General features: G+C 38.9%; 1 protein-coding gene across 2 annotated transcripts in view; it reads left to right on the top strand.

Moving 5' to 3' along the window:
• Window positions 1–4,029: 4,029 nt before the first annotated feature.
• LOC124270156 (proton myo-inositol cotransporter-like) overlaps window positions 4,030–24,915 on the top strand; it is an 81,942-nt gene continuing 61,056 nt past the window's right edge. For both annotated transcript variants that reach the window (XR_006896692.1, XM_046705185.1), the window contains exon 1: window positions 4,030–4,549. Coding sequence is in view for 1 of the 2 variants with exons in the window: in XM_046705185.1 (XP_046561141.1) it covers window positions 4,105–4,549 (445 nt within the window). In the remaining variant the exon portion in view is untranslated. The remainder of the gene's footprint in view (window positions 4,550–24,915) is intronic.

Genomic DNA, 24,915 nt, shown 5'->3' on the forward strand with positions numbered 1-24,915 from the left:
GACGCAAGAACCACACACATGTAAACAGATGAAACAGGTCTGATAAGTGTGGTCATTCGTTTACACTAATGTTCCTTGCGTTCATTGTAATTTGTGCAATTACATTCATTAATCACGCTCAACAATGCTTACTTTCACTTTCACACTATGGAATCCTAATTACAACCGCAGGAATTCTCCTTCTAATTACCTGTGTACACATAATCATTCACGCGACATGTATGCATATTATTCCGGTTCGTCCAAACCACACTTCACGGAGACCGAGAAGGAATAAAAAATCATGCACGTCACCGGAACAACATTTTCCAGCATGATAACGCCCGGGCCCATACTGCCAGAGCTACACGGGACTTCCTAAAGCAGAACGGTGTCAACATTATGCAGTGGCCAGCCCTTAGTCCTGATTTAAACCCAGTTGAACATCTTTGGGATGAAATTCAGAGGAGACTGAATAATGTCATACCAAGGCCGAACACAGCCGATGTATTGCGTCAGGCCTTTCTCAGAGTGTGGTTCAAGGTGCCAATGGCCTTCATCAATCGATTGGTGCACTCCATGCATTATTATTGCCGCTCGAGGTGGTCACACTAGATACTGAAGTCAAGAGTCTGAATGGACTGCAAACGTTCACGTAATGTCTTGGAATTGTGCTGAGCTATTGTAAATATTGTACACAAAAAGTATTTTTGATCCGCTTATTATGTCCATTTCTGTAATGATTTGATTACAGTGCCTGTCTGATTTTGAGTACTAGTATATTATTTCCGATCGAGACAGTAAACATAAATTCTGTGATGTAGAGGGTAATGTCCGAGTAACTCTCCATTCCTTAAAAATAATGGAGCCGAAGCCCCGGAGGGGCCGAGGCACATTATTTTTAAGGAATGGAGAGTTACGAGGATATTACCCTGCTTAAATTACATTCAAAGAACTGGGGAAATTTCTGTTATCAAAATTAAAGGTCAAAATGACAAAATGAAGGCTTTAATTTGAAACTGGTACACATCGCTCCATTCCCGAAAAGGAATGGAGCGAGCAAACAATGGTATGACGTCACAAATGTAATTTAAGACAGCATCAGCTACAAACACAGATCAGTGACAGTTGAAAATATCATATTTATATATGTATATAAAATACCACGCACTGTAAATCCAATTCTATGTAAACCTTGTATATATTTTTATTAAGTGCCCCTGTATTTTGCTAGAAATATATTTACAATACTGGAAAAGGTAACTGAAATTATAACTGCTACACCAGCTCTTGTCAATATCTACGGAGGACTATTAGGGCTATTTGATTTTCGAGTTCTTCAGTGACTTGATTTTTGTTTTGTTTTTGTGGTGGAGGTGTCTTGAAAATTCAGGGTATGTATGTTGAGTTATGTAATGAAACAGGTACACTATATATACATTATATCCCGAAGTACATAATTACTTTGAGGTGAGGTGAGGTGAATTGGGTTTTAACGTCGTGCTTGAGAATATTTCGCTCATATGACGACGTGCATGCGTGTGTATGTGTATGTGCGACTGCTTGTACTAGCCCAGACTTAAGCTGGTTTTATAGTGCTAGTCCACTGAGATACCATGCCGCAGTGAAGCATGAATACCCCACTCAGACACATTATACTGACTCCGAGCCGACCAGTCCTTGTTGTACCCATTAATGCCGAGCGCCAGGCAGGGACCAACAAGTACCATATTTTAACGTCTTTTGGTATGACGCGGCCGGGGATCAAACCCGCGACCTTCCGCTCTCCGGGCGGACGCTCTAACCACTACACCACGGAGGCGGTCCACATAATTACTTTGAAATATCAAATGTGTTGAAATGTTAAGTCGGTATCATGAAATTTCAACACTGTAGGAACTAAAACGCCTACATCTCTTAACACAAGACAACTTGCTGTGGTGTAAATACGTTTATTACGAAACAGAAGATGGTGATAATAATAATGATAACCGGGAAACATTAAATCATGAAATTCAGACGTATTACAATTTACAATACGATATCACTTATAAAACTAATCAAATTTAGCAACATAAATACATACATAACAAACACTGCATGCCACTGTCAGTTACGTCACTTACACAAAGATGCGTAGTCTATAAGTGTAGAATCTAGATACCGACCTTGTTTACTCTGCATGAGAATGAAAATATAGAAATGCTCACCCGTCTACGAAACAAACCTCAACAGCGTCCTATCTGGAAGACGGCACATTTGTCCCTGCACCTCAATGGAAAGTGACAAGGTCACGTGTCCACACATTCCCTTCACACAAGCCGTGAAGATCCGGGGTAGAATAGGTCTTCAGCAACCCGGCCATGCTTGCCACAAAAGGCGACTATGCTTGTCGCAAGAGGCGACTAACGGGATCGAGTGGTCAGGCTCGCTGACTTGGTTGACACATGTCATCGGTCCCCAATTGCGCAGATCGATGATCATGTTGTTGATCACTGGATTGTCTGGTCCAGACTCGATTATTTACAGACCGCCGCCATATAGCTGGAATAATGCTGAGTGCAGCGTAAAACTAAACTCACTCACTCACTCACACACGCCCCTCGTATATACACATCAACGAGACGTTACTCCTCAGAAATTATTGTTGGAGCTCACAGAACCGACATACTAGATAATGGCATTGTATGATTGTACGTATAGATATTCACTGTTTATCATGATCATCATCATCATGATCATCATCATCATCATCAGGGCAGTATGTAGGTGGAGGTGGTGGAGTAGCCTAGTGGTTAAAGCGTTCGTTCGTCACGCCACGTCACACGGATTCTATTCCCCACATGGGTACAATGTGTGAAGCCCATTTCTGGTGTCCTCCACCGTGATATTGCTGGAATATTGCTAAAGGCGGCGTAAAACTAAATTCACTCACTGTTGCAGCACAAAGCCACATGTTTAAATGTGTATGACGCTAACTTCAACACTAGTTAAATACACGTTTTCAAACTATAACTTCAGCTTATATATAGCAATAACTGTTCTATACCATAATAAATTCATACACGTTTTAGTCAATACATTAACCAACTCTAGGCCTCCACCAGACATGGTCTCTCAAAACGCAATGGTAGGCTCATTAAACCACTAGGCACAATCTCGCAGATACAGATGACACAAGGAAATCAAAATCCTAAATGTCATAACATCCATTCCCACTAACATGAAATACGCGTGCAATACATATTCATTGACCAGGCCAAAACAAACAGGCACATTCGTCACCACTCGCCCCTTTCCGTAACCCGCTATTCGGCTTGTCCCGGAATAACACGAGTTGGTCGCGAATGAAACAGGCAAAGAGAACAGCCTGAATGATACTGTTGTCCACAAAACTGTACAAACAAGAAATGTTTTTGAAGAACTTTTTAATAAAATGTTCTTTTAAAAAATGCAACATGAAAACTACACTGCTACACTAGCATCTCGAAATTTCAATGCAGTGTCTTGAAACTTCGAGAAAAAGTAAAGAAACAAATAAATGCTGGATTAAATTTCTCTTCATGTCTTCGTTCAGACAGTTCGTAATACATTTTCAAAGTTTCTAAATACAGCTGAAAACGTTTGGAATCCTTTCTGGCCGAGGAACCTCGTGTCAGTAGACCCCCTTTATTTTATTTGTATTATTTTCTTGAATTGGGAATTCGGTAAGCATTTTTTTACGAACATGAGCACTGCAGAGTAATGTTTCAGCTGTCATTATTGATCTTTGGCAGCAGCGTTGGTACATTCTACTTCGTGGCTACAGAATGTTTTGGTTTCAGAGTAATTACACTTACGAACATTTGAAATACTCAATGGAATTACACAATTTAAAGGTATTGTTAAGAGACATTGTACAGTCAGTGCATTTGCCACGTGAGTATAAGGAGCGTTATAACGGGGAACTGTTGATTGATGTGCTCAAAAAGCGCGCCTGTTGAACACCATTAGAATTACCTCCCCTGTTTCCAATATCTCCGCGGAACCAAGACTCGGCGTTCAGTCAGTATCTCCGCTTGGAGCGGGAAGGGGCGGACAGGGCATTGATCCGCGAGCTGTCACAGTCTCCACGCGACTCTCATCATGGCGAAGGTTAACAGTGGTAACACTGCCGAAAAGGCAAGGCCGAACAAACTCTGCGAGGATTCGGATGACGAAAAGTTAAATTTGAAGATAGATAGTCTTCAAACTAAGAAAACTACACCCGCTTTCATTTACATTCTGACGTTTTTCGCCGCTCTTGGAGGATTTCTGTTCGGATACGACACCGGCGTGATATCGGGGGCTATGATATTACTACGAAACGCTTTCAACCTTTCGTCCGTTTGGCAAGAGTTGATTGTAAGCGTGACCATTGGTGCTGCTGCGATATTTGCCCTTGTTGGGGGGTTCCTCAATGACAGACTTGGACGAAGACCTGTCATCATGATCGCTAGTCTCATCTTTACCCTTGGGTCTATTTGTATGGGAATCGCCAAGGATAAGTTTGCGCTTCTCTCTGGGAGGATTGTCGTCGGTGCCGGAATAGGTAAGTAATAAATAGAGTGCTGTAACATTGTTTAACATTGACCCTCACTAACCCAGAGCACGGTATTGTTCGTATACATGTATCCTCTGGTGTATAAATATTGCCATTAACGATTTTGTCTCCAAGAGTTGACATTCGACCTTGATGGATGTAAGCAGACGACATCACTACTTTCGCTTCAGACACCCTACGACCGCGAGTTCCGTGGGTGACCATGGAGCGGCACCCAAGCGTATTATTCCGCTATTATACGTTGCCTTGTCGAGTTAATAACTCCACAGTGATCGTACACAATGCCTTCCCGCTAATGAGTTGAGTTTATGAATGGACCTTCGCTTCATTGATCAGCAACAGGATTACGCCATAACGCACGCAAAGCTAAGCTTCCAATGATTTTTTTCTTTCCATTTTTGAGCTCTAATTGGTGGTCCACTTGAAGATCGTTGAGTGAGGGGTATCAATTATTGGACGTTTTCATTGCATATCGATCCGCCCATATCTGATATTGGTGGAGGTTCCAGACAGATACGTTAAGGGGTCTTATTAAGACACGTGGAATTTGCAGGACACACTTGTGCTGGCTTGTCTGCTAAGCCCTCTGCAGGGTGAGGCATATTAGGAAGTGAGGGTGGTTGGAGTAGGGTATTACTATTTTCTCAGATGATAAGGAGTCTTTGCAGCCCACTGTCATGGGACTCCATTTGATCTGGTTAAGCTTTATTACCCCATTGGGACTTTGTCCAATGAATTTCACTGTAATGCCAAAAGCCATAATTTTGTTTGTTTGATGTACCACTGAGGATGACTTTCATTTTCATAGGCAGGTAATAATTGAAAAGAAATGTAGTTACTCATGAAGAGAAATTTAATGGATTGAGGCAGTTGACAGAAATGTTGCAGCAGCAAATTTTTTGATGTCATCAGATATTACTTGATGCTTGAAGCTTCTAAGATGAAATTGAGAACATCATTTCATATCCTTTTTTGGTACATTACAATTGCTGTCTTTAATGAATGATTTTGAATGCCCTTTGAAACATCCTGACACAGGCTATTTCATAATTTTCAAAGACAAGCAGCTTCTGAATTATTAAAGACTATATTCTGATGGGAAATTTGATGTTAGTGAGTTTGTGTTTTCCTCAAATGCCCACTGGCAATGAAATGCTTGTATTTGATCTGCCGATTGCCTCTGTGGTGTGTTGGATGGAGTGACTGCTTGGAGAGTGGGAGGTCAGTGGTTTGATTCTCAGCTGCAAGATGCCAGAAGATCGAGAAAGATGGCTCTAGTTGTTTGCTTGACCGTCACTGTGCATGTATTGGGTTAAATAAGGACTATTTAGCATAGAGTCAGTATACTGTTGATGAGTAGGTAATCGAGTTTAAACCATAGTGAGCTGTGTCATAGTATCTCAGTTGGCACACACACACAACTTTACAGACATTTTGTAGGTTTTGTTCAGATAATGTCCCTTGTTCTTTCAATATACCCATCTCCTCAGTGTTTTAACAAACAAGTTATCATCTGTGAACATCATATTGGTCTGTCCTTCACTTTGAGCTGAAACCCACTAGTGGTGAAATACTTTTCAAAGCAACTTTTCACTCACTCACTCACTCACACCAACACTTTGACAAAGGTACACAGCAGAACAGTTTAATTTGACAGTTTCAGTGGAATTTCCAAGATTTTATTATTTGATCACATCTATACATTTCGGGGACATTTGGAGAGACTAAGTTACTATGTCGTGTAAGTTTTAATTAGCTTTTAGGCCAGGCCAAATTTAGTTCTTGTTTTACGGATCCGCCAGCCTCATTTTTTCAAGAATCAGAATAAAAATAAAAGTTAATTTTCCCCACTCAAAAATTCTAATTCTGATGTTTTTATTGGCTAAAAATGTAAACTTACAAGAAATGTTTTTTTAGATTTTTTTGGGCCCATATACACTTCATAAATTGCCAGAAGTAAAATAATTTTAGTGTTTAGAAGGAATATCACTTTCACTGGTGATTTTATTTTTACTTTTGTTCTCTCCTGCCTTTAGGTTTTCTGAGAACCAAAATCTGTAAAACAAGAAATAAAATTGGGCTGGCCTTATACCAAAAAAAAAGAAAAAAGATCTAGGTTCATGAAATGATTAGCAAGAATATATTATTTGTTCAAGCAGCTGCAGAAGTGAGATGTTAATTCAATACTAAATTTATAAAATGAAAGAACTGAAAGATGTATCGTGTGTATGATGTGGGAGGTATCATCATCACCAATATCGTTTACTTACACTGTTACTGTACAGGCAAGAAACCCTCAACAAGGATAAAGCTGTAAGGAAAATAAGCAGAATTACTTCACACCTCAAGCATCACCATTGAGTTATCTGTAGGAAAGAACATATGTTCGTGAATGGATTTCATTAAGAGCTCCTATTTATGATTAATCACATGTCCTTGTGTGAAGATAAACTATGTCCTCTCTTCTGAGGCAATTGTCTATGCATTTTGGTCAGTGTTATTGATTAGGGTCGGTCAAAGAGCATGCCAAAGTGCATGTCAAATTGACATTAGTGTAGAGAAAGTATTTTTTCCTTCCCTATTACAGAGCAACAATTCACTGTTAGCCGTGTTAGGATTGGGCCCTCTCAAATGTTAAGAGGTTTTCTAGAGATTAATGATCTCTAATCTAAAAGAAACGAGAGTTGATTGGCGACAGTTGGGGAGACATCAATTCCTGACATTTGTTCTTATAATGATTGAATTGTAAATGATTTATCTTGATTTGCATATAGAAATTGTGTAAAATGCAAAAACCTCATTAGTTGTGGGAAACCTGAAGGTTTTCTAAGTTAATTGCTGATTCCAAGTCAAGCATGTTGGACTGAAATAAAACAGTTGTTGATTGCGCAATACAGCCGCTTTGGGAGGAATTGGAAAAATGGTATTGCATTCAAAAATAGGATTTAATTTAAACCAGCACACAAAAATTGCATCCTGAGAACAATTTTCTCAATTATATCAGCTTGGATGTGCAGTCAGTGTCCACTCTTACCCTGGTTGTAACAAACAACATTAAGGATTGACAGAACCATGTATATAACAAAATGAATTCCTGCAAATGTTATCTCAACTGGGATGGCGGGGTAGCCTTGTGGTTAATGCGTTCCCTCACCATGCCCAAGACCTGGGTTCGATTTTCCACTTGGGTACAATGTGTGAAGACCATTTCTGATGTCCTCTGTCATGATATTGCTGGAATATTGCTTAAAGCTGCATAAAAGTAAAGTCACTCACTGTTATCAGAACTAAATATATTTCTGTCGTTTATGTTAAAAATGAATTGCCAGAAGTATTTTTACAATTACAAGTGATTCTTACAGACTGCCATGTTTATCTGCTTCCCTACTGGATGTTGTAAGAAACGAGAGTGAGTGAGTGAGTTGGGCTGCTTTCAACAGTATTCTGCTTACCGGTATACCACAGCGTGTCAGCTTGATGTGAGGGCACAAAGACTTGGAAAGTTACTAAACCGTGAAGATCCGGGTTAGAATTGGTCTTCAGCCACCCATGTTTGTCGTAGGAGGCAAGTAACAGGATAGTGGTGGTCCGATTAATTGAAATAATCGAAGATTGGTTGTAGTGACTAAACGACCAAGCAATCGATCACAATTTCTCATAATCGAACACAAACAATTCGGGAACACTTGTTTTCATTAACAATATTTTTCACATGGTTGGTTTTGTCTGTTACATTTCGTAAGCACTACAAGCTCGTTTCAAGTCATGATTGAATTTATCTTAAAGATTCCAAGAAATTTATGTTCCTAACAAATAGTCATCCTTTAAAGATGTGAAATTTTGCCAAAAAACCCCCAAAGAACTACTTATTTTTTACCTTATTTTTATGTGCATTAACAAATTTCATAAATGATGCTAACCAATTATTTTCGATGATTGATCGGTAGTAATGAACCAATCATCAATTATGAGATTTTAACCAATTCCCAACACTATAACAGGATAGGGGGGTTTGCCTCACTGACTTGAAGAATGATGGTCATGATGTCAGTCACTATCCAGACTTGTTCATCTACAGACAGCTGTCATATGACTGGGAGATTTGATTAGTGCGACGTTAAAGAACAAACAAACAAGTTAGACTTTTCCTCATTCTTAAAAGCAAACCCAGAAAGATGACCAGGGGTAAAGGGGATTCGAACTCATTGTCATGGGATGCATTCCTGCCTACAGGATGCCACATGATGAGTAGGCAACCTGCTCCAAGGTCTGGGTCTGTTCTGTGTAGGTGATGGTGGCACAATGTGTGTAGACGTTATTGATGGTAACCACCTCTGGTAACCTGAGTGAGTATGGTTTTACGCTGCTTTTAGCAATATTCCAGCAATATCTTGGTGGGGGACACCAGAAAGGGCTTCACACATTGTACCCATGTGGGAAATCAAACCCGGAACTTCAGCGTGATGAGCAAACGCTTAGACCACAAGGCTACCCCTCCACCCCCATGGTAAGTTGAGAGCAGAGCATCCATGGTTCAGTAAAAGTGAGTCTGGTTATAGATGTTCACCACCCATGAGTAAAGGCCTAAAAAAAAAAATGTTGTGGTTCCGATTACCCAACCGACTCTTGAATTCTGGTGCCGACCCTATTTTTTTTGGTATGAATAAAATAAGCTTTCAGATAGCATTGTTTTTTCCTGGCACCAACGGACATTGGTCATTCTGATAGAGAAAGTCGACATGATGGCCGCAAGCTTAATTGAATAAACAATTACACATTGATAAATGTGTTATTTGTTCGTACTTTACTTCGAAAAAAAAATGTGAAAAGAAAAAGAATTCCTACCTACCAACCCTAAATTTTAAAGAGGTGTAATCGGAACCACAACATTTTTGTTTGAAATAATTTTGGTTGATCAATGGTGTCTGTCTCTCCTAAGGGATGCAACTCTGCACAGTGCCACTAACTGCGCAACATTGTGTAGTATCAGCGGTAAGATAGTCACTGTTTGAGTTGAGAAAATGGAGTCCTTGTGAAGAGTTTTTCCCATATTATGGAGAAATCCATCACCTATTGTTTTTTGCACCAGATGACAAGTGGTCTTGATTATTCACATGTCACTAATCACCAAGATAGGCAGAGAGTGTAGGTGAGGAGAGGGTGAAAGCTTCACTCCAGAGTTTCCAGGATTTCATTCCTTCCCATCCGCAGATGGCTCATAAAGGACTTGGGATCTCCTTGACTGGCGAGTTGTTACAACTTGTTGTATGGAATTAGTTGAACAGATTGAAGTTATATACAACTCAGCATTTACACAGTGTGTGAAACTGTGTGAAAACAAGACTGCCTTCCCAGATAGTATTTGGACGTTGACCCAACGTTGGCGATGTTGGCAAAATCATTATATTATGGGTTATACATGATTAACATGATGACACATGACATATTAGAACTGTATGGCTATATTTATAACATGACACCATTGATACAAACTCATGGTGACAAGGCTTGTTTTAAGCATTTACAAGTTACACTGGCACTGGGAGTTGCCAGTTTTGTTTACAAATGACATGTAAACCTCACATATCACATAATCATCATCATCAGGGCAGTATGTAGGTGGGGTGGTGGTGTAACCTTGTGGTTAAAGCGTTCACTCGTCACGCGACGTCACCTGGGTTCGATTCCCCACATGGTACAATATGTGAAACCCAGTTGTGGTGTCCGCCACCGTGATATTGCTGGGATATTGCTGAAAGCAGCGTAAAACTCTCTCCCCCTCTCAGTATGTAGGTCATGGACACTGAAGTTATAAAGAAAATCTTATTATTAATTTAATTGTTGGACTTAAACAGCTCACTGAAATGCCTCTATTCATTGTAAGAAATGTTCAACAAGCTGATTTGTTCAGCTGAAATGCATGTTGCTTGTTCTAACGTTGAGATTTTACTGTGCACAATTACATCCTTGGCATCAGCTAGCAGTCAGAAATCCTGCTTGTAATTCTTGGGAAAGATTTTCCAATGACATATTGGAAAAGTACCTCTTCAGTTCAATAAATGCATTCCACTTGACTTATAAATAACATATTCTTTCTTCCATTGATGGATAATCGATGCTGAATCTCTGTTGTCTTCAGGAACCATCTCGAAGAAATATTTGACAAGTTGCATGAGGTTTAATGAGTTAGACTGCCTTCTGTGAAATGGGTAGGAAGTATTTATATCAGCAAAACATTCTTATGGGCGTTGGTGATGAATATTTAAATATAAGCATCAAAGACAATTTCCATAATCAGAAATCTTTTCTACGAGTCCATTGTGCCATTCTGAATATAACATGACCAAGTGTTTCGGAATCACTGTCAGTTTTGTTGTTGCTGTGGTTATTTTGATCATCATCATCACTGGTAGTAGTAGTAGTAGCAGCAGCAGCAGCAGCAGTTACAGATTAAAATAAAGGAATGCAGCAAAGAGGCCAAAGGTGATGCAGTCACGGTCGGGCTGGTTATGTTCATCAGCTCAGGGCCCTTGCCTATTTATTATTATTATTATCATCATTATTCATTACCTTGGGCATGTGTACACATTTAATAGAGACTTCAGAAACATCGTCTCTGATTGGTTGATTAATAAGTTGACTTGATCCTGTGGCCTATGGAGTGTCTTCAGTAAGGTATGATATTGTTGTGTCATCAGATCTGAATTTAATGAGATTGCTACACATCCCACCCCTCAGTGTATCAGCTAGTTTAACAAACAAGGACGTCATGATTATTGTAGGACTAGTGCCACTTATTCTGCCAGATGTTGAACATTCTTCATTTTTAACTGAAGTATTGGGCAGAAGCTGCATGGTTTGTGTACTTGATACGAAATTCTTTTTAAGTTGAACCCTTCAAACGAACTTGAGATTAACAATCAGAACCTGTTAGATCGGAAAGGTTAATAATCTTCCTCAAGTGTTTTCTTTTTGTTAAACCCAAATCAGGTCTACTCATGATATATCAGGACTCCATCCCCATCCACCACACACACACACTTACGCCCCAAATCAATGCCTTCCTTTCCAGTAATGCTGACCTGACACCCCAGCATATCTTACGATAGATAACACTAGCCTCTCTCATCTCAATAATCTTGGACAATTATTTTCAGAAAATTTTGAAACCTGTTACCAAGAACAAATAAGGTCTACTCTTGATGAACAGAGTAACATGATTCAAAGCTTCCCCCCTTTTTAATGCACCCTGTCCTCAACCAATCAATACCCCCATTACCTCAGACACCTGTCCCCCCGAAACCAGCTCCCCTCCAACACAACACCATCATCGACCCCCACACCAGCGCCCACACAGCCCCACACACAACGCCTTATCACCCCCCAAACACCAACACCCACACTAAAGCCCCCTCACAAACAATAACCCCACACACCAATGCCTCATCACCTCCCCCACACCAACTTCCCCTTGCCTCCCCCAACACCAACTCCAACAAACACCATCCCCATATCCCACAAAAGAACCCCCACACACACCATGTGAACGGTGCTACCAATTCTTCCATGGTGAACCTCACCTTCATCACATGTACAGCTAATATTTCCATCAATGTTGACTCTCTGTACAAGAGAATCATTCACGTCTGTGCGCACATGTCAACAACTATCAATCTCTCCTGAAATTGTACCATCCATCGCCTGTCTCATGACCTCCTGTGTGGCAAAGAAAATATGTTTGAACCAGTCCGCCCTGTTCAAGTATTGATCTCCATTGATTGCGACATCACATGACACGCGCCCAGTATTGATGGAATTTTCCAATCAACAGGACGAGATTAAAATGTCTCCACATTTTCCATTTCCCAGCCTTGTCTCTCTCCTATTGTGAAATGTCCTCCTCTGCCACCAAATTACATATGTCCTCTCTGCAATACTGGTTATGTAGAACGGCTGAATGCTTTTATCATTCATAGGGTAATTTCGTAACGAACTGATGGTGATTATGTGTGTATAAATAGTAATTATTCATTAGGAAAATAGAACCTAACAGCTGGTTATACTTTTTAGATAACATAGCGGTCACCCACAGCCTGAGACACATTTGGCTACAGACTATAAGAGCCATGATTGATGATTATGCCTTTTAAGAGCACGTAACTGGCTGGATGATAAATCTGTTTTTGCCGATATAGTCATGCTCGATCTAAATGCAAAATGTATTATTCCTGTAGCGTATTACTTGCTGTAATTTGAATGATAAAAAAAGAGGTTTTATACTGGGTCTGTGTCAGAAATTTGTTGAGAGGAATTGTTAAGCGTGCCTGAGTTGCTCAGGCCTCCCCATGCTTGTGATACAGTCACAAATACAACCTCACAGGATGAAGAGCAAGGACATACATGGAGTCTGGACCAATATGTATGTTTGTTTTAGTGAAATTAGTTAAACATTATGATGTAAAACATTCTTTTTTTACATAATTTTGCTTGAAATTGTTTGTGTTTTAGTGCCGATGGCCCAGCTAAAATATTTTCAATCAATTTTAACTACAACACATCGCGACAATTGTATATTTTATGAAACAAATATAGATAATAAACACATAGAAAATGAAACTTATGAACAATTCAGGAACGGTAAGATTCACGAAATATATGGGGTAATTCAGAAATGCTAAATGTGATTAGATACTACCCATCAAAAGTTTAGACTCACTAGTGTAAATTTAGCCACTTTCTTCAGTCAACTGTTCTAAACTAGATTTTGCCAAATATTCCATACAGTTTAAAGGTACTGTTTACACATGAACTTTATGAAAGTTATCTTTAATGTAAATACATATATGCAGGATCAAATCATGGATTCAACAGAAAACTATCATGTGGGTTCAAATTTGGTTTAAATATTAAAATATTAAATATTCGTATCTAAGCTTATTGTAAGCATGGATCCTAGGTTTCAGTCTGTCATTTCATCTTATGGAACCCATACCTGCTATTGACAGGTGTTGTGTACTTGTCAATGACTCGTTCCATGATTTGCAAAATGGTTTATTGGTGCCATGAAAACCATTTTATGGTTACTCATGTATCAAATGCATAAGGCTAGATTAAAGTGACTGTTTGCCTAAAGAGGGGTTACCATATCATTATTTGTCCATTTTTAATGGATACAATTTCAAATTATGAATCTACGTTAAGTAAAGTTGTGAATTTTTGTGATCCTTAGCAAAGTGTGAGTAGTATATGTCCTAAATATAGAGCTGAGGCAATCTAAACATGCCAAACATTGCACACTTGAGCTGGATTCATTTACAGTCTACCCTCTAAAGCCTGAGAGACTGTGGCACAACTGAAAAATATATATTTCTATTTTGCTTTCTTTAGTTGGCGTTAGTTTTCATGATATAACCAGACAGTGTTGCAGTGACAGCAAGGCTACAGAACCCATGAGTTGTATGATATCATCCTCGATAATCTCCAGGGTATATGTTACGATACCTCTCCACTATACCCTGGATGCACGGCTTGGGGCGATGATTTTATTACCTCCCTTGGCTGTTTTTTTATCCAATCAGGTGCCTACGCTGGGAAGTTGAGCGTACCAATCACAACTCACTTTCGCTTCTTAAATTATCTAACCGTTTAAACTTCGCAACACAATTGATGCAGAGGTACTCTAAAAGAAGTAGAAGGAGTTCTTTCATATATTTTTTTTTAAGTTTCAGATCTGTGAATTTGTCTTTATTATTTCCACCAAAATCTGAGTGGCACTGCGAACAAACCTTCACACTGCGACCGTTATTTTTGTTGACACTGGCAAGCTCGGTTGTAACGGTGGCTTAGCTGATTGGCTATTGTGAGAATGCGGCGCCAGCCAAGGGAGGTAATAAAATCATCACCCCCCCAAGCCGTGGATGCATCCAGGGTATAGTGGAGAGTTATCGTAACGTATACCCTGGAGATTATCGAGGATGGTATGATATCTGCTGCCCATGAAACTGGCTCATAGTTAAATGAACAGGGTCACATGGGGACTCTTATCTGATAACATTTGGAATAGGTTTAATTGTGATGGGGAAATGGAAAATAAGCCAGTTTTTTTCCAGATAATGAGTCATTATTCCATTATGATATGAAGAATTTTGGTCATGCATTTGCGGAGAGACTAGCTCACCAATAGATCATCTAAGTTTGTTTTTACAATGGCAGTGTCATTATGTTGGGCTGTGGGGTGGCTTAATGGTTAAAGTGTTCGCTCATCACACTGTAGGGACAGGTTTAATTTCCTTCATGGGTACCATGAGATTAAAGTCCATTTCTTGTGTTCCTCGGCATGACATTGCTGGAATATTGCAAAGAGCAGCGTTAAACAGTACTGACTCATTACATAAAGAACAAATCGACCTTCCCGAAGACTGAAAGTGAGTGAGTGAGTGAGTGGCTGTTACTAGTCAGCAGTATTTCATGAATATCTTCTTTTCCTGTCTGAAATGTAAAGCACTGACCCTCCCAAGGTGTGAGTGAGTGAGTGGCTGTTACTAGTCAGCAGTATTTCATGTATATCTTCTTTTCCTGTCTGAAATGTAAAGCACTGACCCTCCCAAGGTGTGAGTGAGTGAGTGGCTGTTACTAGTCAGCAGTATTTCATGTATATCATGTTTTCCTGTGTGTGAAATGTAGAGCACTGACCCTCCCAAGGTGTGAGTGAGTGAGTGAGTGGCTGTTGCTGCTGTAGTCCAAGATGGGCTGTTTTCGTCTTGTCCTGACCATCCAAGATTCTGCAGTTACCGGTTGGTCCGAAGCTTGTGTTTATTTTTTTAACCACATATGTGAAATATATGAAAAACGTGTTATAAATCGTGACCAGCAACTTTCTAACCTGTTAGCTTAAATTTCAGTGTCGCCAGTCTGACTGACTAGGTGTTTTTGTCCATATTCACCACTTCAGAACGTGGCTGGAAGTGTTTCAGTGCACCAGCACTTGATCACATGAACACATTCCCCATTATGAAGCACCGATATCTGAAAACACTTGCAACATGTCAAGCCAATAAAACCCACACATTTTTAACGCCAAGACACAAGCCAACAGCAATATCAAATACATAATTGCTTCTCCAATATGCTCAGTTTGAAAATAGCTTCATGTTTAATAATTGATGCGAGGACATTTAGATCAAACGCTTCAATGGCATGTGCCTGGGCAGATTGTTGAGTTAGGAGTGTCTGTGTTTATGGTGCCATACCGCAGTGTAAGGGAGAGGCAATGTTAAGTTATTGGCTATGAACACAATTAAGTTAAGAAAAGGGAATCTGTTTCATTATTGGTTTTACGTACACTGATTCACAACACATTATTTATAGAGTACTGTACTACACTTTCTGGGGCTCACTTGCAATGAAGATTTAGTAGGTTTATACAAACTTATGTGAAAAAAGAAAGTATACAGTGGGCACTGGATTTGATAAACATTATTACAACAAAGAAAACAGACACAGCAAATTTCAGTTACTCAACACAGCAATGATATCCATATGAAATACCTCACCATCAAATAACCATTTCTCGTGTGTGTCATTGTTAGCTACCGTCAAATATGGTGTATACTTTCCCCAGCCTGAAATTGTGAAATTTCATCGTTTTGAGCATGAGTAGTGATTGAAGTACTTGACTCAGCAGGGCTCCAGATAATTTTTCAACATCAGAAGTACGTACTCCTTATTTTTTTCAATATATGAGTACTGGAAAACAATAAGAGTACATTTTGAGTACTGAATGGAATTTAATGGTGTATCATTAAACTTGTGCTTCGTTTCATATATGCATGACAGCATTGCTACTCTGGTGTAAACAGTCAATAAACAATTAAACAATACTGATAAATATACACCATACACAACTGCTGTGGTGCATATCTGCTACGTTTTCTAATATATTTCCTACCGTATCGTGTATATTTTTTATCCGTACATACGCCGATACGGCCCTTATCTGTAGCCCTGAATCAGTCTTACTGTTGCGGCAACTTCAGTCAGACCCAGCCTCCACTTAACCCCCAGGGCCCCTGTTCCATTAAGCCATCCTAGCTGTATGGTTATCGTAAGTATATGTTAAAGTATGGGAGTTACGATCACCCTAGTGCTTGGGTCACCTTGTGGAACAAGTCCCAGAGCTTGTAGTTTTACGCTGCACTCAGCAATAATCCATCTACATGGTGGCGGTCTGTAAATAATCGAGTCTGGACCAGACAATCCAGTGATCAACAGCATGCGCAGTTGGGATATGATGACACGTGTCAGCCAAGTCAGTGAGCCTGACCACCCGATCCCATTAGTCGCCTCTTACAACAAGCATGGTTTACAAGGCGTACCAAAGAAAACTTTGCCACTGTGCAGAAAAACCAAAACACCTCGCTACTGAAACAGAAAAAACGGCAACTTTAAATTGCTAAAACTGCATAAAAAAACGAAGAGCCTGCAACTTCGATTTTGCCCATGTGCACATGGAAGAGGAAGTCTCGACCGCATGTTGACATTTTCCAGCTTGGACAAAACTTACATTCCCTGTGTAAGTATTTCTGTTGTGTTATTTGGCATTTATCATCATGATACTTGTGTGCACACTTGTTTAGTTTACTTTCCATTCGTATGAAATGATTGACAGCAATTATTTCGACATATCTAATACTTTTTCTATGTGAGGCGATTCATGGTTGCTCGGAAATTGGAAAGAAGCGCGGATTGTAATGCGCATGCGCAGTAGAGGTCAAAGTTCGCTGATATAATAATGTTGCAGTTTCATAGTCTTTCGTTGCCGTTTTTACTGTTTCAGTAGCGAGGTATTATGTTTATGTTGCTATTTCCACGATTAATGTGGGCTTTTTCTGTGTTTTGCTGCACAGTGGGAAAGTTTTCTTTGGTAGGCTTGGTTACTGAAGATCAATCCTAACCCGGACCGTCAGTAAGTCAGCTGGCTGGTAGCCATGTTGGACAGTATTTCATGGGAAACAGAAATACCACTTACCGGTATGTGAACTCACGAGCCTGGGTATGGCGCTCTCAAACAAACAAACATAATCAAAGTGAATTTTCACCATGTCTATTGGCAATTCACTCTTGAGGTAATATTTTCTCAGAAAATTACCTTCAATAAACTGTAGCTGCAGTTTGATAAAGGGTACTTCACATCATTAAAAGATGAATAGTAATATACAGAAGATGCTGTAAGTGTTGCTTTTATGACATACAGTGCTTAAATTGCAACAAAACAATCTTGTTCAGACTGTGTGGGATTTTTTCCGGATTTTATCTTATATATTTTCAGAAATTGGTGACAAGGACATTAATTGAGATTGAAGTGTTTCATCTTGTAATGCCATTACAACCAAATGGGGATAAAGTAGCCTCAAAGTTCCCCCCAACTAATACGGTTATATGGAACCAGTGCGTACAGCTGTAATCCATGTCTCATCCTTCTGAGACCGGAAGAAATCTTGAAAATGTCCTAATGGATGAGGATCCCGTGTATTGATTGGGAGAACTTCGGTAGTCCCATAATCACACCGAGTGTAGACAAGCCACAAAGCTGCATCACAAATGTTCCGGCACTTTTTGAAACAAAATTACCATGGCAGGTCACACATCGTATTGAAGTATATGGGACCTTGTGGCAGTATAGCTTAATCTTAAGTCCCGAAATTAGCACAACAGGAAATATCGTGACAGCTGCTTCATGTTTCGGACGTTAACACAAATGATAATTGTTTGTGACCGTGTCTTACAATTTGTTTTTTTAGTGGTTTTGTCAGTTTCATGGGTTTGTAAGGAACTCTGATATTCCTGTTAAGTAATGAAATGGTGTAGTGAACTGTGCTTAAAGGTCACATGCAACGTAAAACACAACTTTGCAGATTCTGATACCTTTCGGTATGGACTTACCGAAACAAATCGTCAAAAATGCAAATTGAACTTATAAAGTTGAAAAATAACGCGATGAAAAAAAACGCGCGAAATCGAAGTTCAAACGTTTCACTAATTTTCCCCCGACATTTCTGGGGAAAACGAGTTTCAACAGCTAGGCTGCGCTTATAGCACGTGCACAGTGAAGTAGGTTCGCGCAGCTTGAAAGCGGTTGTCCGGTGAATACTCGGTGAAGGCTTTGGTGTGAGCTATTTTTCTAATGTTTTGTTGATATCTCACAGGCGCGAGCTTTTTATATGTTATGACAGTAAATTAACTGTTTATATAATTTCATTTGTCTATTTCACCACACGTTCTTCTTACCGAGTCACTTTCTCAGTTCGATACTTAAAAGCAATGCCATTATTTAGCGTTGACAGAATTTCCAACTGTGATATAGATATGTCGTTGTCACAGACTAAACTCAATGTCTTGCTTTATTGACACCAGTGTGTCTGCCTGCCTGTCTGCTAATGACAATATTCAATACACAGCAGCTATCACTGACCACATGCAATTTGAACTTAACACCAATCAGGCTATACACCATAAACAAAATGCATTGATTTATGGCCCGAGTTCGGTCTCTGTCACATTATGTAATTACACAGACAGGCAGGTGTGATACTTGAACACATGACATGTTATGATGTCTGTTGATTGCAAAATGTTATACACAAAATGAGCATGTATTTACAAAACCCAACATCTCTATATATACACACACAATGACCTGTGAGGGCATCTGCAAATGAACCAGCCGTTACACTTGAGTGCACACCCACCCGCTCTGACTGGGTTCGGTATCCCGGCTGCTTCGTTTCTTGGGAAGTAAACCGAAGTACACAATATTGCACTTTTGATTTGCGATTGTACGCTTATAATTTTGTTTATATGTTTTTTCATAACCAGCAATGTATTTTATATGTCACGAATAAGTGATAATTGTGTTTTAATTATGTTTGATTTTTTGGTTGCATGTGACCTTTAACATTTTGCTAATTATTTCATTACTGGACTTTATGTAAAAATTCTTGTCAAGAATTTGGTACGATGAATATAATTGTGGATTCCTTGGGACTCTTTTTTGTTGCATTCCTTCTATACATTTGTTTTTACAGTTTCACATTTTCTGCGTCATGTATATTTGGCAACTTAAAGTGGTCTGTGCTCATGATGTCAATCACTGGATTGTATGGTCCAGACTTGTTCTATTATAGACCGGCAACATACAGCTTGAATGTTCTGTACAGGCAGTTAAACACAAAATAAACCAACTCTCACTGAGAGGTGGATTCTAGTAGTGTGAGTTAGTATGAATCTATACTACCCATCAAAAGTTTAGACTCACTTAAAGCATTCACTATTTGTTATGTATGTGGTTACATCGGGAGATGAATTTCTCCACTAACCTGGGAGAACCAACTGCAAACTTTATGCAGATGAATTGTATGTAGATCATGCATCAAATTGCTGAAAAGCATGTGCAAATATCGTGCATGTGAACAGTTGCGTTTTGGTCTAAAGTTTTGTTAAGAATTCACTAATTTTCACGGAGTTTCATCATTTATTGAACTCATGACAATAATCTTTTCAACATTATGAATTTGTTTTACAATACATCAGTTCATATGTAGACAGTACCTTTAAACAGTATGGAATATTTGCAAAATCTAGTTTAGAACAGTTGACTGAAGCAAGTGGCTACATTTACACTAGTGAGTCTAAACTTTTGATGGGTAGTATATGCCACTTTTGAATTATTCCAACACTAACCATGGTTTATACCATTTGATATTTCATATAGTCACATGATAGTAGTAACAAAACCAAAATGGAAGTTATCATTCATGTTTGAAAAAACAGTCATTTAACGCAGCGTCAATTGCATGACTGGGGCACAAGTTCCACATTCTTTCACAACACCACATTGCTCAGATCCAATTCATAATGCCAATCAGTCACTGACTGTTGTTCAAGCTTAGGTCTTCAGTTGCCATAATTCAATTGTTTGGTGATGATCTGACAGTTTCCTACAATTATGCTGCTGATTCATATAAACTGATTCTCAATCTGAGAAGACCTTAATGATTTCTTTTAATGTGACAATGAGGAGAGACCAGGTTCTGCTGTTGTTAAAATATCTAAATATGCAAATATAGATGCAAAAGAACAAGTGAAAGTATTCATTCACAAAAAAACATTGGTTAGTGAACCCTGTAAAACAAGAAATGCTTTATCCAATAATTGAATCACAAGAAATTGTAAAGCTACGATTGTGGTTCATCTATGTTAAAGTATAAGTGTTACAATTGTAAAGCTACGATTGTCATACATCTATGTTAAAGTATAAACGTTACAATTGTAAAGCTACGATTGTAGTTCATCTATGTTAAAGTATAAGTGTTACAATTGTAAAGCTACGATTGTCATACATCTATGTTAAAGTATAAGCGTTACAATTGTAAAGCTACGATTGTCATACATCTATGTTAAAGTATAAGTGTTACAATTGTAAAGCTACGATTGTCATACATCTATGTTAAAGTATAAGCATTACAATTGTAAAGCTATGATTGTGGTTCATCTATGTTAAAGTATAAGCGTTACAATTGTAAAGCTACGATTGTCGTACATCTATGTTAAAGTATAAGCATTACAATTGTAAAGCTATGATTGTGGTTCATCTATGTTAAAGTATAAGCGTTACAATTGTAAAGCTACGATTGTCGTACATCTATGTTAAAGTATAAATGTTATAATTGTAAAGCATTGTTCATCTATGTTAAAGTATAAGTGTTACAATCACCTTTGCACAACGATCACTCTCTGGAACTAGGCCCTGATTAATTGGTCAGTGATAGATCTGAAGTGTGCCCTAGCAGCTATTGGTCACATAGGAATCTAAAGTCTCCAAGAATTTGACTACCGTGGGCTCATTGCCCATGAATACAAACTGATTACTAACAGTGTTTCTGTGATACTAGACTATTTATCACTTCTAGCTGAGGAACCATGTGACCTTTCAGTGTTGAAATTCTTGTCCTTTCTGTAAAGTATTGTTTGTTCTCCATCTTTCCCCCGAAACATTGTTAAAACGAAGGCTTTCTATAAGAAAACATGCCTTGGTTTAGTGTTCCCTTTTTCATGTATGTTCCTTGATTTTTTTCAACACAAGCTTTCAAATATCACTGATCATCTAATGCCTGGATCCATATCTGATACCTAGTGACCTTGAACCTTGGTACTATCAGTGTCGTATTTACTGAAGAGTTAAATCTTGTCTGTCAGACTGATGCCTAGTGACCTTGAACCTTGGTACTATCAGTGTCTTATTTACTGAAGAGTAAAATCTTGTCTGTCACACTGATGCCTAGTGACCTTGAACCTTGGTACTGTCAGTGTCTTATTTACTGAAGAGTAAAATCTTGTCTGCCAGACAGATGCCTAGTGACCTTGAACCTTGGTACTATCAGTGTCTTATTTACTGAAGAGTAAAATCTTGTGTGCCAGACTGATGCCTAGTGACCTTGAACCTTGGTACTATCAGTGTCTTATTTACTGAAGAGTAAAATCTTGTCAGTCACACTGATACCTAGTGACCTTGAACCTTGGTACTATCGGTGTCTTATTTACTGTAGAGAAAACTCTTGTAAGTCACACTGATGCCTAGTGACCTTGAACCTTGGTACTATCAGTGTCTTATTTACTGAAGAGAAAAATCTTGTCAGTCACACTGATGCCTAGTGACCTTGAACCTTGGTACTATCGGTGTCTTATTTACTGTAGAGAAAACTCTTGTAAGTCACACTGATGCCTAGTGACCTTGAACCTTGGTACTATCAGTGTCTTATTTACTGAAGAGAAAAATCTTGTCAGTCACACTGATGCCTAGTGACCTTGAACCTTGGTACTATAAGTCTTATTTACTGAAGAGTAAAATATTGTCTGTCACACTGATGCCTAGTGACAGTGAACCTTGGTACTATAAGTCTTATTTACTGATGAGTAAAATCTTGTCTGTCACACTGATGCCTAGTGACCTTGAACCTTGGTACTATAAGTGTTATTTACTGAAGAGTAAAATCTTGTCAGTCACACTGATGCCTAGTGACCTTGAACCTTGGTACTATCAGTGTCTTATTTACTGAAGAGTAAAATCTTGTAAGTCACACTGATACCTAGTGACCTTGAACCTTGGTACTATCAGTGTCTTATTTACTGAAGAGAAAAATCTTGTAAGTCACACTGATACCTAGTGACCTTGAACCTTGGTACTATCGGTGTCTTATTTACTGTAGAGAAAAATCTTGTCAGTCACACTGATGCCTAGTGACCTTGAACCTTGGTACTATCAGTGTCTTATTTACTGAAGAGTAAAATCTTGTCAGTCACACTGATGCCTAGTGACCTTGAACCTTGGTACTATAAGTCTTATTTACTGATGAGTAAAATCTTGTCTGTCACACTGATGCCTAGTGACCTTGAACCTTGGTACTATAAGTCTTATTTACTGAAGAGTAAAATCTTGTAAGTCACACTGATGCCTAGTGACCTTGAACCTTGGTACTATCAGTGTCTTATTTACTGAAGAGTAAAATCTTGTCAGTCACACTGATGCCTAGTGACCTTGAACCTTGGTACTATAAGTCTTATTTACTGAAGAGTAAAATCTTGTCAGTCACACTGATGCCTAGTGACCTTGAACCTTGGTACTATAAGTGTTATTTACTGAAGAGTAAAATCTTGTCAGTCACACTGATGCCTAGTGACCTTGAACCTTGGTACTATAAGTCTTATTTACTGATGAGTAAAATCTTGTCTGTCACACTGATGCCTAGTGACCTTGTATCTGGTACTATAAGTCTTATTTACTGAAGAGTAAAATCTTGTCAGTCACACTGATGCCTAGTGACCTTGAACCTTGGTACTATCAGTGTCTTATTTACTGAAGAGTAAAATCTTGTCAGTCACACTGATGCCTAGTGACCTTGAACCTTGGTACTATAAGTCTTATTTACTGAAGAGTAAAATCTTGTCAGTCACACTGATGCCTAGTCAGTTCCTGGGCAGTTTTTATGTAGTCTGAGGTTCCAGCATTATTGTGTTTATAGTCTGTTTAATCTCGCTATATCCTCCTCCTCCTGTGGAAAGTCATCAAATTTATTCTAAAATAAGTAAATCCCACGCCACAAAACAAAACTAGTTATAAGATCCATTTTGGATTACCATTGCATAAATACCAAGAAATATGGCCGTGGTAAAGAGGATGGATGTTTCTTTGTGAAATGAGAAGTAATATTCCCAGTGGAGACAGGCTTGGTCTGTGAGTGTCCTGCAGCCTACTTGAAAGTATGATTGTCTAGCAGCATTAGGCTGCTTCAGTGGCTGAGTGATCAACTTGTATCCTCAAGTCACTAGGTTAGGATGGCCATTGCACAAATGTCCTCCTTGTTGAAAGAGGGTTTCAGCTCTAGTGCGGATGTTCTCATTTCAGAATTATCTGGTCATTTGTTCTGTGAGGCCCTGTTGCACAAAGCGACCTTAGCATTACTACTTACATAAAATGATGTTAACATACAAGAGTTACACTATTCATGGCTGTGGAATCACATTTTGAAACAGGCCATGATGATAAGTTTTAAATACTAAAGTTGCCCCCCCTAACCATGCCAGGATAAGTTGGTCATGAGTTGCCTCCCCTAACCATGCCAGGATCAGTTGGTCATGAGTTCAAATCCATACTGATTGTGATTTTTAGTAGTAAATATCTATGACCCTCACTATATAATATTGGATTTATTGCCAGTAACCTCACTTGCTGTGATAAATTAGAAATATTGTTCAAGGTACCTTCAAAAATTACTCACCACAAGCTTCAGTTGGTATCAGAAGTACTCATACCTCATACAGTTCAATAGTTCTTTCCTCACAAGTTTCTCACCAGTTGACCAAATCATGAGTATGTTTTCTTGTAATGCTGTAGATCATTTTTGACAGATTTACTGCAGTTCATGCACTCAGGTGCCTAGAACATTTTGTAAACTTTATGTTTCCTTTAGATTGAATGTAAATTGAATATTTGATTGTTTACTGACAAAAAATTATCTACACATAATTCAGATAAAACCTCCACTTCCTGTGTATCCCCCTCCTGCTAATAGGTCTTCAGATGGTGAAGTCAAGGTTGCTGCAGAGTATGCATCCTTAACTGACTGACTGACTGAGTTTGGCTTTACGACGCTTTTAGCAATATTCCAGCAACATCACGGTGGGGGACACCAGAAATGGGCTTCACACGTTGTACCCATATGGAGATTTGAACCAGGCGTGACGAGCCAACGCTTTAACCACTAGACCGCCCCTGCATCCTTAACAGTATTGTGGGCTTG

The sequence above is a fragment of the Haliotis rubra genome, unplaced genomic scaffold (genome assembly GCF_003918875.1).
Source record: "Haliotis rubra isolate DU_JTF1 unplaced genomic scaffold, ASM391887v1 Scf15, whole genome shotgun sequence".
In the NCBI taxonomy this organism is placed as follows: domain Eukaryota; kingdom Metazoa; phylum Mollusca; class Gastropoda; order Lepetellida; family Haliotidae; genus Haliotis; species Haliotis rubra.